The sequence below is a fragment of the Miscanthus floridulus genome, chromosome 2 (genome assembly GCF_019320115.1).
Source record: "Miscanthus floridulus cultivar M001 chromosome 2, ASM1932011v1, whole genome shotgun sequence".
NCBI lineage: Eukaryota > Viridiplantae > Streptophyta > Magnoliopsida > Poales > Poaceae > Miscanthus > Miscanthus floridulus.
The window spans coordinates 158,550,461-158,567,943 of NC_089581.1; the positions used below are offsets into that span (position 1 = coordinate 158,550,461).

At 42.0% G+C, this 17,483-nt stretch overlaps 2 protein-coding genes across 2 annotated transcripts; one reads left to right on the top strand and one right to left on the bottom strand.

The window, feature by feature from the left end:
* Positions 1–1,159: 1,159 nt before the first annotated feature.
* LOC136534609 (probable mitochondrial import inner membrane translocase subunit TIM21) lies at positions 1,160–9,326 on the bottom strand. The gene is made up of 8 exons (XM_066527017.1): positions 9,143–9,326; positions 8,669–8,687; positions 7,566–7,717; positions 5,176–5,354; positions 4,096–4,144; positions 3,901–4,020; positions 3,268–3,478; positions 1,160–1,538 (listed from the first exon to the last, which is right to left on the bottom strand). Exons 1-7 carry the CDS (start codon positions 9,251–9,253, stop codon positions 3,314–3,316), a joined length of 795 nt encoding a protein of 264 aa, XP_066383114.1. The 5' UTR covers positions 9,254–9,326; the 3' UTR covers positions 1,160–1,538; positions 3,268–3,313.
* Positions 9,327–9,690: 364 nt separating this feature from the next.
* LOC136537332 (uncharacterized) lies at positions 9,691–10,496 on the top strand. The gene has a single exon (XM_066529336.1). It carries the CDS (start codon positions 9,691–9,693, stop codon positions 10,462–10,464), a length of 774 nt encoding a protein of 257 aa, XP_066385433.1. The 3' UTR covers positions 10,465–10,496.
* The last annotated feature ends 6,987 nt before the right edge of the window (positions 10,497–17,483 follow it).

A 17,483-nucleotide genomic window follows, 5' to 3' on the forward strand; every position in this document is an offset into this window, starting at 1 on the left:
CGACACGGCCGCAGGCAACGAGTAGGCAAAGAATTGAGCACTGAAAGATGCATCCACCACTCGACCAATCTGTTGTGGGAGCAGGTAAGCCTACTCATAATAGTTATAGCTTTGCTCCAATCAGGCAAGCTGATGCCGCAGACGAAGTCGGCAAAGGAAAGGCTGGAGGAGCCCGGAGCAGATACGTAGAGGCGTGACAGCGAAAGGCGTTGATCGGTAGGAGGGAATAGGGATATGGAGACAAGGGAGTATGGATGGAAGGATATTTCACTTGGTTGATGACTTGTGGAATGTGTGCAGCCATAGAATAGTTTCCGGTTGATGACTCGTGGAACGTGTCTTAAAAAATGTGTGCAGCCATAGAACAGTAGCCGGACGTCGGCCTGTTCGGGAGGCCGTATCGTATCGTGGATTATTTACTGCTGGCTGGTTTGGTGTGAGAGAAAAACACTGTTCCCGGCTGGAAATTTACGATCGTTTACGAGCAAGCAAACAGACGACACGCTGAAAAGGGTGAAATGACTGAGCCTATGGATCCTCAATAAAAAGTCTGAAGGGAGAATCTGCAGATGGATTCGTGTTCACAGTGGATGATTGATGCGATAAAAGAAACAGAAAGTGTGAATTTTAGGTCCTATATCTAGACATCCCTCCGCCGAGAATAAATCAACTTCAAGAGTTATCCTAATTCAATTATTTTTAAGTTTAACCAAATTCGAAAAGGACTAATATTTGACATAAAATTAGTATAGTTAGATACAGCATAAAATATATTTTCATACTATACCTTTTGGGGTCTTAGATCATAGTACTCTTATTTAAAATTAATCAAACTCAAAGCTTGACTTAGGACAACTCAAGTTGATTTATTCAACAATGGAGGGATTACTAGATATCCAGAAACATCAAAACGACCTATATAATTTAAGAAATTTTGGACGGAGTATCAACCTGGTAAAAAAGTGGACTGATCGTTGGGGCAGAACGATAGATGTGATCATCCAAAGGTTGACGGGCATCCAGAAAGTCTCCCTGGGGTAGGGTACCTTTTGCTCAGTAAAGTTACAACAGCACATTAGAGGCCAATGGTAGGGCAGTTAAAGAAACTGTTCTCCAGAAAGAGAGATGTTCCTAACAGCCAAGATTAGCCCTTAAGACGAGCATTTCAAAATGAATTAATTCAAAACCAAATCCAGTTACAATAAGAGTTGCTATGATTTTACAAAGATGACTTACTGGATTAGGAAACGTATTTGGATGATACAAGGTACTCATGAGAACTAATAAAAAATACCCTCATCCAGGCATGCAGGGCTTTTCCCCATTACTAAAAGAAACATCGAAACATTTCCAGACATGAACTGTCTGAAACCACTTCGCCTTCTAGCAATGTAAGAACCGTTTATTACTCCACAAAACTGGTTTGATGGCAGTACATTATGAAAATCCTGTTCCTAAATTTCCCAATCTTGCATAGACTTAGTTTATAAATCCCCAGTTTAGCCACTTCTATCGGATCTTCCCTTTTGTGCCAAAATCTAAACAAACAAACAAAAATCAAGTAAAGATTGACAATAAATCTAATGGTTGTATGTAAATAATGGTAAAAACAACAATCATCAGAAGTCAACTAGAACCTCACGGAGTTGAAGTGCACCGGCAGTCCTTAAACTTTCCATGTGGTTCATCTAGGCCCTAAACTTGCTAAGTGTGCCACTTGAGGTCCAGAGTTCCCTAATTAGCATAAAGTTGACTATGTGGTATGGCAACATGGCATGAATGGACATGATCCTAAGCACGTAGTAGAGCATGGGAAGCTGAGGACATGATGGTGTCATGTTTGGTAGCAAGAGCAAAGGTAGTTTGTGGCTTGGGGTGCAAATGCACCCCCCCCCCCCCCCCCCCCCCCACCCCCCACCCCCCAAAAAAAAAGTTTAATTAAAATTTCACCATATATGCACCCCCCATGAGACATGTCCATGCACTCACAAGACATGTGCACACCCACTAATTTGCTCAAGGTTCGCCACTGTTTGGTAGAGCTCCACTCCCTGATTCTCTAATGGAGTGATTCTGGTCGGTGAGAAGGGTAAGGAACAGGTGAGAAGTGATTCTGGAGTGTTTTGGTGGGGTTTGAATAGAGAGTAATGATGAGCAGGTTTTTTAGCTCCTAGCTAAATGGAGAAGTGATTCTCACAAAAAAAAAAAAAACTGCTCCAAGGAGCGCTGCTAAACAGCCCCGGCTCCACTTAGTGTACCACATACATGATTGCTCGCTTATTAGGGTGATTTGGACCTCCAATGGCACACTCGACAAGTTGGGATCCACACGTGCATTTTAAGAGTTTATGGACCTAGATGGTCCTGCATACAATTTTCAAGACCACCAATGTAATTAACTCAACTTCACATGTATGGCTAGGAACTTTCGACTTGAAAGAAATGTAGCAAGGTTCAAAAGCAACAAACTTGTGACTTAAAAAAAATGTAGGAACATTCAAAGCTAATCAAAATACAAACTACTGACATTCAGAAGAAAATCCTTTATAGAATGCAAACAGACTTACTCCTATCATCAGACTACTGAACAAATATCCATATCCATACAAACTGACAAATATTTAAAGGAAATTGGACTGACATATCCATATGTGAGGATTTGAACAAACTACTATAAAGAAAAATGCTTCAATGCATGGATTGATATGGCCTTCAGCTAAACAAGGTAGGTAACATCTCTAGTACGGGGAGAGTACCACTAAACCTATAAAAAAGTGTACAAAAAAATTGTATTACTCGACCTGCGGGGGGTTATAACGGCCCCCGGGTTTTCCCTTTAAGAAGAAGATCTTCTCACACAGATCGAGAAAACCCCCAAACCCCCGCCCCCATCCTGACGCAGAAAAAAAAATTGTAACCACACCGGTAATAAGCATGGATGATAACAACCTTACTTGCTAATTTGAAATTAGCAATCAAAAGATTCCATGTAACCACACCGGTAACTTTGAGGTTGCTGGCTTGCTGCTGTTCAAGTTAGCATGCTAGGTAGATCTTCTGTACAACTTTTTGTAGGTGTAGCATTACTAGTTCCAGAAATCACTAGAAGCATATTTCATCCTACTGTTTGATGTCTATTATTTCAAGAAAGATCAAAATTCAAAACTTTAATGACCAAATGACAATACAAAACACAAAATAAAGTAAACATCAAGGATGGTACAAATGTGAAGTAAAATAGATATAATATATATGTGGGAGATGAACCTTGGAGATGCTATGGCACTGCTAACTGCTTTTGTTTCTTGCATTCTTATGCTGGTAAGTAAGATTCTAACATCAGTTGTGTTTTTGCATGTGGTGGTGACACGATATCAACAACGAGGTATGTGAACTTCCATGTCCGATCAGAATTATCTTTGAACATCTCTGAATACACTTTTCCAGCTCCATGTGGCCCACGGATGAGAAAGTTCACCTGAAAAAATGCATGTGAGCAGCGTAAAATAGCTATATGAACAATATGACTTAACATCAATGCAACCTTAGTGCCTCCTTTCCAATTTAGCAAAAACAATATCTACGAGCATAACAAAAAATGTAAACAGGATCTTCTCTGGTGTTGATACTGCTCTCAGGATTGATATTAGCAATGAAGGCAAATAATTCTCATCTTAGTACCTCCCCTTATGTTATGATTCACAATTAAGCTCTTCCCATGCTGCTAAGGGACTAATGAACTCTCAGAGAGCAGTTTCCCAACAAGTGTTGCAGAAGGAGAGCATAACTGTAACAGGTAAAGTTGCCACTTTCTTATTGACTAGGCTACAGTAGACCTGAGGTGCAAGAAAACAGAAGAATGGAAGAAGACACGACAAAAGAGACAAGAATGTGTTCTACCTCCACATGTTCAACACCGTCCTCATCTGTCCAAATCTTATTTGGAATTCTTTGCCGAGCTGCACGATTTCTAGTTTCCTGGCCATATCCAGTAATAGGATGGCCAATCCTTGACGTGACCTGACAAAATATATAAAACTAGTAAGAGAGGGAAAGTACAACTATCTACAGGAAAATAACATGATCAACGAAAACCTGGCTATCACTCTGAATTCTTGCTAGAGCTTTCCCAAATATCTTGTACCTGTTGGGTGGTTATACAATGCACAAGCATTAGCTAATCTCCCTTCAGCTTCAAAATTATATATATATTTATAAAACAGGCATACGGGCAATCAATATGCCAGACAAAAGCACCAAACACCAAATTATTATGTTGGGTTTCAACTTTAGCCTACCCCCAACTTGCTTGGAGTAAAGGGTTTTGTTGTTGTTGTTCACCTTTAACATAATGCAATGCATAGTACTTTCGGTAGTGAATCAACACTCTTACAGGTTATAGGATTAAAATGCAGTATGCACCAGAATGGGGCTTGTGACAACGGAACAAAAACAGAAAGATCTATGGTATTTGGTTTCATCTTCATTTTTCAATATAGTAAAAGTTTGTTCATATCAGGTAGCACACTAACCTATAAGTGACACAAAGTTGCAGATAATAAAGCTTCCTATTCCTATACTGCACAAAATGCCAATCTATAAAGGGGCGTACCCAGTGCAGAGAGCTCCCGCTCTGTGCGGGGTCTGGGGAAGGGTGTCAGTGGCAAGCCTTACCCTCGCCTGTGTAATGCGAGGAGACCGCGACTCGAACCCGGGACCTTCTGGTCACAGGCGGTAAGACTCTACCGCTTGCACCAGGCCCGCCCTTCACAAAATGCCAATCTATGAACCAAGGAAATGAAAAGCATAGACCATGTGCCTTAGATAGACAATGATGCATCCAGATTAAGAAGATGTATATATAAACTAGTAAAAAGGGCAAAAAGAAGTTCCATATTACACATCATATTGACTGTTAATTTGTACAGTGCACATAAAGATGGGATTAGTGTTACGATCTGAAGAATGACCACTACGAAATGCTTTTTTTCTCAAATACACAGGAGATGTGTAAATTCTGACAAGGAAATTTTGTAGAACTTAAAAGAATATGGTAATAATTACTATTTATTTATTAACACATTTGTAATATCAAAATACAATTAGTCATAGTTGTATCACTTATCATTCTGCAAAATTCAAACAGAAGCCAAATAACAAATGCAAGGGACTTACTCTTTTGGCTCAAATATAAGCTCTTTGAACACAGCATATCCAGCCACCCCTGCAATTCCGAGTCCGGCAAGAATTACAAGACTATAAGAAGCACCTTCAGTAAATGTCACTGGCTTCTCAGGTATATTGTAGGTAATATCATCAAAGGGATGTTCTACAGTTGACAAGTCTTTCCCTTCCTGCGAACAAAGAGGACAGTTCCTTACAAGTAACAAAAAAACCATAAAAATGTGCAACAGCATTATAGCTATACGACGTATTCTGCTTGCAATATAATTAACAAACATTTGTTTGACTAATGAAAACAGTAATATCAGTTAGCTACGGTATACAAGTTCTATCAAGAACTAAATGACTAAGAGACCCCAAATATCTGACTGTTGGTGTCTTAGGTGATTAAAACTGTCAAGCAGTATAACAATAAACAAAACTCAAAGTCTTCTCCAGCAGAATGCTGTGAATGGAAAACTGGAACACAGTACACACACGCTGAAACTTTGAGTGTGAACGCTTTCTCACATTTGACAGAGATGCCTTGCAGAAAATAGCACTGTCACTGCAACACTACAAGTGCTGCTGGCTTTGGCTAAATGATTAGCATAATTGGGTTTCCTCATATAGGACCACTGAGATTATGGATCCATAAGACAAAATCTTTGAAGCAGACCATTACAAAACAGTGTCTAGCAACTACCTCTACATCTGCAGTAATGTAACTGGTGAAACAGAAACCTTTCAACATATGCAGGATCACAAATTTGGAATAGCTCTTAATAATCATTTTTTATGAAATTTTGGTTGTCCAAAACCACATTACAGGGGCTAATGCATATAAATAAGCCGGTATATGCGGCCAAGCTGTTGCCATTCAAGGTTTTAGGCATAGTAATCCAATGTAGTAAGCACGTTCAAGCTAATTTATGTATAATCCACAGGTGTTCAGTAATTCAGATGGTGCATGATCACAAGTACATGTGGGGTTGGATTTGGGAAATCCAAAGTCCAATTTAACCCTGCCTGCTTTGGATGTACATGAACATGATCTGTTTGGACTTGGATATCCAACACCATGTGATAAAATAAAGCACAATATCCATTGGGTTGCAACACAAAAAGTCCAATGTCCATTGGACCTAGCTGGACTTGGTTTTACAGTGGTGGTAACCCTCTCTTCAAATGCTACGCGGGGAGAGAATCGAGAAAGGAAGGGTGGATGAGAGAGACGGACTAGACTTCTCATCCGAACCATCAAGTGACCTCCATAGACCACTGACATCAGAGATGAGACGAGAGAATGGTCACTTCAGTACTTCACTTGTCTCTACGACCACGGCATGGCCTGGCACGGCGTTCCATTGAATAGGTCATTGGAGTGGAGTGGGTGACATACCAAGCACAAAGCAAAGGCATATGCAGGGTGACGGTGATGCTGTAGTGATTGGCCTTGAGGTAGAGCACAAAAGCAGTAACGTAGCAGACTGCAACAAGCAGTAGCTAGACAGCATAGGCATTAGTCATGTAGAGGTTAATGCAGACACCAACAGCTCCGGGCCAGGACCATGCTGTGAATCTCAAGATGGCCATGGCTTGGAGTCCTGCAGTGAGGATCATGTGGAGTGTCGGATGCCTGATGAAAGGAGGCTAACATTGGTGTTTCACGGCGAGTAGTTTTGCGGAGAGATCTGGCTGGAGATCTGACATGACAGATGAGATGAGAGAGTCAGTTTGGCTTGGTTTTCAAGTTGCCTGTGATGGGGAAGGGGAAGGGGAAGAGGAAGACGCCTTGCTGTGATGGTTGGATCATGATGGATGGATTCTAACTTGAGGGGCATGGATTGGATTAGACTCTAAGCACTTATATGTTTGGACTGGATGATGGACTTTCTGTAGTAGGATTCTAATTGGATTCCTTTGTTAGGATTTGAATTTTGGTCCAATCCCAGTCAACAAGGTAACACAATAACTAAAAGCTTATATACTGCTTTACAACCACCATAGCAGCATATCACAAGATGGATAATATTAATTCAAATTTATGAAGCAAAGGATCAGAGACAAGTAGGAAGATACTCCATCCGTCCCAAAATAAATCAACTTGTAGAATTGTACTAAGTCAAAACTATTTAAGTTTGACTAACTTTATAGAAAACAATACCAACATTTATGATGCCAAATAAGTACACTATGAAAATATATTTCATTTTGCATCTAATAATACTAATTTGGCATCATAAATATTGGTGTTCTTTTCTATGAATTCAGTGAATCTTAAGAAAGTTCAACTTAGGAGTTAGGACAATTCTAGAAGTTGATCCATTTTGGGACGGAGAGAGTATATAAACGCATTACATTGAACAATTTAAATCAGCAAGCAGAACTGAAATACAAACCTGTTTTGCCTTCTGGTCTGAAGCTTGTGTAGAGTAAGATGCACATGGCCTTACAGAACAAGGAAATACTTTGCGGCACTCATAACGAGTAGTCAAAGGACCTGAAGTGTTTGACCTAGTCACGTACCACCTTGAATTTTTCAAAGACGAAGCTGGATGTTTTCCCAAAGAAAACTATGTCAAGATTAACAAATCCTAACGTGGAAAAAGTAGTGCGCAAGAATATCGGTCCAGATTGAGCAAAAATGCACACAAAAGTTGGATAGTTTTCGAGTGCTTGGAAATCAATGAAATTATGATTAGACTAGATAGCTGAGAAACCATTCTTTGTAATCATGGCCATGCATGCTCATAACATGGAACACAAGTAGAACAACCTTAAAGAGAGATTGGAATCAATTTTATGAATTGAAAAAACTGAGCAGTTTGCATCGACTGGATCATAATGAGGAGGGTTACACACAGAATTATCATAATCATGTATTCAAATTATCACTAGTTCACTACTGAAAGGTTTTATCAACACCTTTCGACTCTCCAGTTCTGGATAATTCAACGTAGAGATTTGTTTTACCTTTGGCAAGTTCATTCAAATGCATCCAATGTATGCAAAGTATCACATACAGTCATAATAGATGCAGTGTTGCAATGGTAGTACATTATCATGGAAGGTTTACTAAATCAGTATGGCAGTACAGAAGGGCTTTGAAGTATCTGTTGTGGTAAGAGTGGGAAATAGTTCATGAATATTATGACAACAGGTACAGATTTGCCAGCTTTATCCTGATTATACAGGCTAAAAGATGCTAAGTTGACCTAGGTGCTCATATGGAAGCCACCGAACACTTTACTCTGATTTGCAATGTCAATATATACTTAACTTTACTCTGATTTGCAATGTCAACATATACTTAAAGCAGCTAAACTAAAAACTAGATAAGCATACATAATGTTTAAATTGTTATGCAGTATCCAACCAGCACTGCAAAACAAGCCCAGTTTCACCAATGCAACAATAACAGGAATAATAACAAAACAAAATATTTAATAGCAGCAACTTGGCCAATCAAACACAGAGCCTTAATTCAGAGGTGGGAGTTGACCTTCAGCCTTAGCAACATCCTGCAGTTAAGAGACAGGGAAGCGTTAAGGAAAAACAGACTTCCAAGTATATATTTTCAAATAAGAAGAAAAATACGGAAATTACAATGTGAAGAACTTCCGAAAGCCCAAAAAGAATCTATGCAATCACAGATCAGAAACACGATTGCATTGTGTTTCATACAGATAGAGCACCAGCACATGCATTGCTTATGACATGACTAGCAGAAAAGGGGGCTGGCATTACGGGATAATAGAAGTTCAATAGCTAGTAAGCACCACCCTGCACAACAATTGTTGCTTCAGTTGAATCTAGCACAGAGCACCAGTTCAGTCCCTTCAGGAACCTAACCAGACACCACAGGCAGCAACGCCGGAAGAGGCAACGCAGAGATCGGCACGGGCATTCTGTCGAACACCCTGAGGGGAGGTTTAGAGGGGTTTAGGGTTTTCCTCCATCGCTGCTGCTGGATTACCTTGGAGACAGCGGCGCCGGCGCAGGGAGCCCGCGGCGCGCGGCGAGCGGAGGCCTCCGCTGCGGTGGCGAGGCAGCGGTGCAGGAGCAGCCTCGTGACCCGGGAGGCCATGGGCGTGTCTCGTATACTTGGGGAGGGGTTGGGGAGGAAGCGGAGAGGAGAAAGAGAGAACGGTTTGGATGGCTTCTCGGCTTTATTCTGATGCTCCGCGGCGACGGGGCGGGTTGGAGTTTTTGCTTTGGGAAAATTGGTTCTTTAGCATTGAAAAATCCCGAGAATCAAAAAATATTATCAAAAGAGTTTTGTTATGTAAAATATCATTCAAAGATGCAAACGTTAACTGAAAGTAGCATTTCATCATGTTCCATCACATTTGGAGTTAACGGCATCCATCTCGAGCTAGGCACGTACGCTCCTTCTTCCTCCTCCATCCATCTACTACTCGTCGGCCGGAGAGGACGGTGGCAGAGGTGTCGTTGCTAGCAACGCTCACGCGGAGCTTGTGGGACTGGTCGCCCGACACCCCATGGTGTCCCTCATCGCCGATGATGGTGTCGGCGGCACGGGTGAGCCTGAGCTGGCAGAACTCGGCGGCGAACAGCAACGTCTCCCGCACCCTGAGCATCGGGCACAGCAGGTCGTCCTGCATCGCGTACGCGGAGAAGTCACGCTGGCGGCGGCCCTGCAGCGGCTCCCCGTTGAGTGTGACCTCGCCGTCGTGGAGGCTATCGCGCGCGATCCGCCCCTCCATCGCGTCCATGAGCCTCGGCGAGCAGCAGATGGATGGAGGAGGAAGAAGAAGGAGCCTCGGCGGAGCCACGAGCCACTCCTCAGTACTCACCATGAAGCCGGTGGCGCGGCGGCCGCTGCGGCTGCTGTGCGCGCTGGCGGCGGCGGCAGCTCTCTCCATCCTGCTCATCGCGTCGCCGCCGCTCGCCGCGCACCTCTCCTCCCTTCTCCTTGCATTCCCGGCCTCGCCCTACGCGAGCAGCCCCAAGCTGGTGATCCTCCTGGCCGGCCAGTCCAACATGGCCGGGCGCGGCCTGGCGCTGTACCCGCTCCCGCCTCCGTTCCGCCCGCACCCGCGGGTGCTCCGCCTCGCCGCGTCCCGGCGTTGGGTCGTCGCCGCGCCGCCGCTCCACGCCGACATCGACACCCACAAGGCCTGTGGCCTCGGCCCCGCCATGCCCTTCGCGCACCGCCTCCTCCTCCACGCCTTCGCCGCCACCGACTTCGACTCTGACCTCGTCCTGGGCCTCGTGCCCTGCGCTGTGGGGGAGCACCAGGATCTAGATGTGGGCCAAAGGGGAGCCGCTCTATGAGGCCGCCATCGCCCAGGCGCGCGCTGCCGTTACCGCCGACGGCGGGACCCTCGGCGCCGTGCTCTGGTTCTAGGGGGAGAGCGATACCATCGAGCTCGACGACGCCACGGCCTACGTGAAAGGTCCTAATGGCTAGAGGGGGTGAATAGCCTAATAAAAATTTCTACAACAACACTTAACAAAAGGTTAGACAATTATGAGGCGAAGCAAGTGTTGCGCTAGCCTACTCAAAATGCAAGCCACTTACCACAATTCTAGTTTAAATAGTGTCGATTCACACAAGACGTATGACACTACCCTATGTTAGTGTGCTCTCAAAGGCTAACTAAAGAGCCACACCAACCAACCAAGCAAACTCTCACAACTAGTTACACTAAAGAGCTTGTCAACTAGTTTGCGATAATATAGAGAGAGCGATCAAGATAGTTATACCGCCGTGTAGAGGAGTGAACAAATCAATCACTAGGAGGAATAACAATGAAGACCAATCACCTCGGAATCAAAGGATGAACACAATGATTTTTACCGAGGTTCACTTGCTTGCCGGCAAGCTACTCCTCGTTGTGGCGATTCACTCACTTAGAGGTTCACGCGCTAATTGGCTTCACACACCAAACCCTCAATAGGGTGCCGCACAACCAACACAAGATGAGGATCACACAAGCCACGAGCAATTCACTAGAATACCTTTTGGCGCTCCACCGGGGAAAGGTCAAGAACCCCTCACAATCACCACGATCGGAGCCGGAGACAATCACCACTCTCCGCTCAACGATCCTCGCTGCTCCAAGCCGTCTAGGTGGCGGCAACCACCAAGAGTAACAAGCGAAATCCGCAGCGAAACACGAACACCAAATGCCTCTAGATGCAATCACTCAAGCAATGCACTTGGATCACTCCCAATCTCACTATGATGATGAATCAATGATGGAGATGAGTGGGAGGACTTTGGCTAGGCTCACAAGGTTGCCATGTCAATGAAAATGGCCAAAGATGTGAGCCACAGCCGGCCATGGAGCTTAAATAGAAGCTCCCACGAAATAGAGCCGTTGTACCCCTTCACTGGGTACACTGCGCTCTGACCAGACCCTGGACCCAGCGTCTGGTCCACAGATGAATGCCACGCGTCATCAGCTTCAAACGTTGTTCATTAGATTCCAACAGCTACGAAGTTGACCGGACACTCCGGTAAAACTGACCGGACGCTGGAGCCTCAGCGTCCGGTCGAGTACAGTAAGGGTCAAAAACTGGTTTTCCTCGACCGAACGCGTTCGGTCCACCTCGACCGGACACAGCCCAGCGTCCGGTGGTAAACCCTAGCCTCTGTACCGCCAGTCAACGCGACTGGACGCAGGCAGTCAGCGTTCGGTGCTTTTGAATCCAGCGTCCGGTCACTTGACCGACGCTGGCATCACCTCTGTTTTTACTTCTAACTTCTCCACCCTTGCTCTAATATGCCAACCACTAAGTGTATCACCTTGTGCACATTTGTTAGCATATTTTTACAAATATTATCAAGGGTGTTAGCACTCCACTAGATCCTAAATGCATATGCAATGAGTTAGAGCATCTAGTGGCACTTTGATAACCGTATTCCGATACGAGTTTCACCCCTCTTAATAGTACGACTATCAAACCTAAATGTGATCACACTCTCTAAGTGTCTTGATCACCAAAACAAAATAGCTCCTACAAGTTATACCTTTGCCTTGAGCTTTTTGTTTTTCTCTTTCTTCTTTTCAAGTTCAAGCCCTTGATCATCGCCATGCCATCACCATTGTCATGCTATGATCTTCATTAGCTTCTCTACTTGAAGTGTGCTACCTAGCTCATGATCACTTGATAAACTAGGTTAGCACTTAGGGTTTCATCAATTCACCAAAACTAAACTAGAGCTTTCAATCTCCCCTTTTTGGTAATTGATGACAACCCTTATACAAATATATGAATTGAAATTCAATTGAATCCATGTTGCTTGCCCAAGCATTTTTTACCATGTGTAAAAGGATATGGACAAGTTTCATGAACCCTAAGTGGTCGCAATTGCTCCCCCTACATATGTGCTAAGAATTTGAATTGAAGCTTGCACATATGCTTAGATAGGAAATGTAGGAGTTAATGTCTACCATATGATGCTAAGGTATAAAATATGGACCTTTGAAGCATGATACCAATCGGAGTGCACCAATATACCATCCTTAGCACCATGGTTAGTTCTATATCACTTGGAAACATACTTTGAAAAGATATCACTTGTAAAGACTTACTTGGGAATGAAAGTTATCTAGTGATTTCATTTCACCATTCAATCTTACAACTAACATTTATCACACAAGCATGGTTGTGTAAATTTAATACTTATGCCATGCAAGTAAACATATGAAATGCACATTCAAATGCACCAAACAAGTTCATGAGCTTGCTCCCCCTACTTGTGTGCTCAAAATTTTAGTTGATCCCTTTTCTTTTTCATATATCTCCCTTATCTTTGTTTCTCTCTCCCTTGTTTCTCTTTGTTTCACTCTCCCTTTTTTCTCTTTCCCCCTTATCTTTGTTTCTCTCCCCCTTTGTCATCAATGACCACAAATGATCTAAATGTAGATAGAATTACTTGTAGGGTTGAGATTATCAATGTCAATCAATGGGGTGAGGATCATTTTCCCAAATTTGGTTCAAACTAGAATATATGCCAAAGATATTTAACTCGGTTTGATCCAAGGACAAGCTTCTTCACACCTCCAAATAAGGGTTATCTTGTACCATGTTGAGTTAAACACTTATAGTTCATTTTCTAGATTAAACACTAGGTTTACAAGCCCATAAACATGTCATATGCCATCACTAGATCAAGTCAAACATAGAAGCAATAGTGATACCATATAGACATCAAAATCATTTGATTTTTATGAATGAGCCTAATAAGATAGAACCACTTGCAAGGTCCTAATAAGATTGAAAATATGACTAAATGTACTAATCATGTCCTTAGCAAGGATGTATGTCATGCCAATCAATTTTTACCTTAGATTGCTCGAGGGAGAGGCATGTCATATGAGTGAGGGGTGCATCAACACATATTTGAGAAATCCAATATGTTCAACTCATTCTTTAGCTTGCAAAACCTTTTCTCATCCAATGGCTTGGTGAATATATCGACAAGTTGATCTTCGGTGCCTATACTCTCAATGCAAATGTCCCCTTTTTGTTGGTGATCTCTTATGAAATGGTGGTGGACATCAATGTGCTTTGTTCTTGCATGTTGCACCAGATTGTTGGTTAGCTTGATTGCACTCTCGTTGTCATATAACAATGGCACTTTCTTGAACTTGATTCCAAAGTCACTCAAAGTGGCCTTCATCCAAAGTACTTGTGCACAATAACTACCAGTGGATATGTATTCGGCTTCGGCGGTTGATAATGCAATACTATTTTGCTTCTTTGATGACCATGAAACAAGTGATCTTCCCAACAATTGACATGTGCCCGAGGTGCTCTTCCTTTCAACCTTGCATCTCACATAATCCGAGTCAGAGTAACCAACTAGCTCAAACTTTGCTCCTTTGGGATACCACAAACCAACATTTGGTGTATGCTTCAAGTACCTCAATATTCTCTTTGTAGCCTTCAAATGACTTTCTCTTGGTGAGGCTTGAAATCTTGCACACATGCATACACTAAACATGACATCTGGCCTTGATGCGGTCACATAGAGTAGGCTTCCAATCATAGACCGGTATAACTTTTGATCTACCATATTTCCACTTACATCACTATCCAAGTTGCCATTGGTTCCTATTGGTGTGCTAATGACTTTGCTATCAATCATACCAAACTTCTTGATCATGTCCTTGATGTACTTGCCTTGACTCACAAATGTACCATTTTTCAATTGCTTGATTTGAAGACCAAAGAAGTAACTCAATTCTCCAATCATGGACATTTCAAACTCATTAGCCATCATATTTCCAAACTCATCACAAAATTCTTGATTAGTTGATCCAAATATGATATCATCAATATAGATTTGCAATATAAATAGATCTTTTCCAATCTTTTTGATGAAAAGAGTGGTGTCAACCTTGCCCATGGTGAACCCTTTAGAGAGTAGGAAGTCTCTCAATCTCTCATACCATGCTCTAGGTGCTTGCTTCAAGCCATACAACGCCTTCTTCAACTTGTACACATGGTTAGGCTTCTTATCATCTTCAAAACTGGGAGGTTGCTCTACATATACTTCTTTATTGATGTAGCCATTGAGAAATGCACTCTTAACATCTATTTAATAGAGCTTGATGTTGTGAGCACAAGCATAGGCTAGCAAGATTCTAATTGCCTCCAATCTAGCAACCGGGGCATATGTTTCTCCAAAGTCAAGACCTTCAACTTGTGTATATCCTTGTGCTATCAATCTTGCTTTGTTCCTTACTACTATCCCATCTTGATCTTGCTTGTTTCTAAAGACCCATTTAGTTCCAATCACATTGTGTCCCTTTGGTCTTTCTACCATTTTCCATACTTGATTTCTTGTGAAGTTATTTAGCTCTTCATGCATAGCATTGACCCAATCAACATCCTTCAAGGCTTCATCTATCTTCTTTGGTTCAATGGATGACACAAATAAGAAGTGTTCATAAAATGATGCCAATCTTGATCTTGTTAGTACACCTCTTGAAATATCTTCAATTATAGTGTCCAAAGGATGATCTCTTGCAATACTTGTTGGTTGAAGCAATGGAACTTGATTGCTTGCACTTGCTTGATCATTGGGTTGAGATAATGTACTAGCCACTTGATCTTGTTTATTATCATGAGAGTCACTTGCACTAACTTGATGTAAATCATCTTGCACATTTGAGTTAGAGAGCACTTGCACTTGATCATCTTCATCATCATCCACTTGCCTAGGCCTCAATTCACCAATATTCATGTTCTTCATGGCATTTGAAAGTTGAATGCCTCTAACATCTTCCAAATTCTCATTCTCTACTTGTGAACCCTTGGTTTCATCAAATTCAATATCATGTACTTCCTCAAGAGTATCACTATCTAAATTCCAAACTCTATATGCTTTGCTTGTAGTGGAATAACCAAGTAGGAATCCTTCATCACATTTCTTGTCAAACTTGCCCAATCTAGTGCCTTTCTTCAAGATATAGCATTTGCAACCAAAAACCCAAAAATATGCAATGTTGGGCTTTCTACCATTCAAGAGCTCATATGGTGTCTTCTCTTTCAATCGGTGACAATAGAGGCGGTTGCTACAATAGCAGGCCATGTTGATAGCTTCGGCCCAAAAAGATTGACTCACATTGTACTCACTAAGCATAGACCTTGCCATATCAATGAGTGTTCTATTCTTTCTCTCAACAAAGCCATTTGATTGAGGTGTGTACTTGGCCGAGAATTGATGTCTAATTCCAAATTCATCACACAACTCATCAATTCTAGTGTTTTTGAACTCACTACCATTGTCACTTCTAACTCTCTTGATGATTGTTTCAAACTCATTGTGAATGCCTTTGACAAATGATTTAAATGTTGCAAATACATCACTTTTGTCCACTAGAAAGAATACCCATGTATATCTAGTGTAGTCATCCACTATCACAAATCCATATTTGTTTCTACCGATACTAGTGTATTGTGTTGGCCCAAACAAGTCCATGTGCAATAGCTCAAATGCTTTACTAGTGCTCATCATGCTTTTCTTAAGATGGGTGTTTCCAACTTGTTTGCCGGCTTGACAAGAGCTACAAAGCTTATCCTTTTCAAACACAACATCTTTCAAGCCTCTAACCAAGTCATGCTTAACCAATCTATTCAATTGTTTCATTCCAACATGACCAAGCCTTCTATACCATAACCAACCCATGCTAGACTTAGTGAACAAGCATATAGATAATCTAGCTTCACTAGCATTGAAATCAACCAAGTATAGATTCTCATATCTAAAACCTTTGAAGATCAAATTAGAGCCATCTACACTTATGATTTCTACATCATCTACCCCAAATATGCATTTGAATCCAAGATCACACAATTGTGCCATGGATAGCAAGTTGAAGTTCAAGCTCTCTACTAGCAATACATTGGAAATGCTCATGTCATTGGATATTGCAATCTTACCAAGCCCTTTGACCTTGCCTTTGCCATTGTCACCAAATGTGATACTATCATAACCATCATTGCCATTGGTGTTGATTGAGTTGAACATTCTTGCATCACCGGTCATGTGTCGAGTGCACCCACTATCAAGAACCCAATGCCTTTCTCTGGCTTTGTAATTGACCTACAAAAGAAGATCAATTCTTTTTAGGTACCCAAACTTGCTTGGGTCCTTAAAGGTTAGTAACTAAGCTCTTTGGCACCCAAATGGCTTTCTTCTTTGAACCCATCCATGGTTTGCCAATGAACTTAGCCTTTACACCATTTGTACCCTTAGTAAGCATATAGCATGAATCAAGCTTAATAAAGGATACATTAGCATTTTTATTCTTATTTTTATATTCTTGCTCTTTGTGACCCACTTACTTGCAACTAGTGCAAAACCGACCATTGTTCTTCACAAAACTAGTCTTGTGAGGAGCAAAGGCCGCTTTGCCTTTCTTGGGGGTATAGCCATGAACTTGCCAAATCTCTTGACAAATAGAGCCATCTTCTCATCATCATCATCATCATCCCATGATTCATCTTCTTCACTTGATGTTTCTTGCTTAGCTTTGCCCTTGGATGATGTGGCTTTGAATGCCAAGCTCTTCTTCTTCTCATCTTTCTTCTCATCTTTCTTCTCCTTCTTTTCTTCCTTCTCATCATCATCTCTATAGGTATCATTGGTCATTATATCTCCCAATACTTGGTTTGGTGTCATGGTGTCTAAACCGCTTCTCACTAGAATGGTGACCAATGTACCAAATCTTGAAGGCAAGCATCTCAAGAACTTGTGGGAGAAGTCCTTGTCCTTCACCTCTTCTCTAAGTGCTTTGAGATCATTGATAAACACTTGAAGCCTATGAAACATC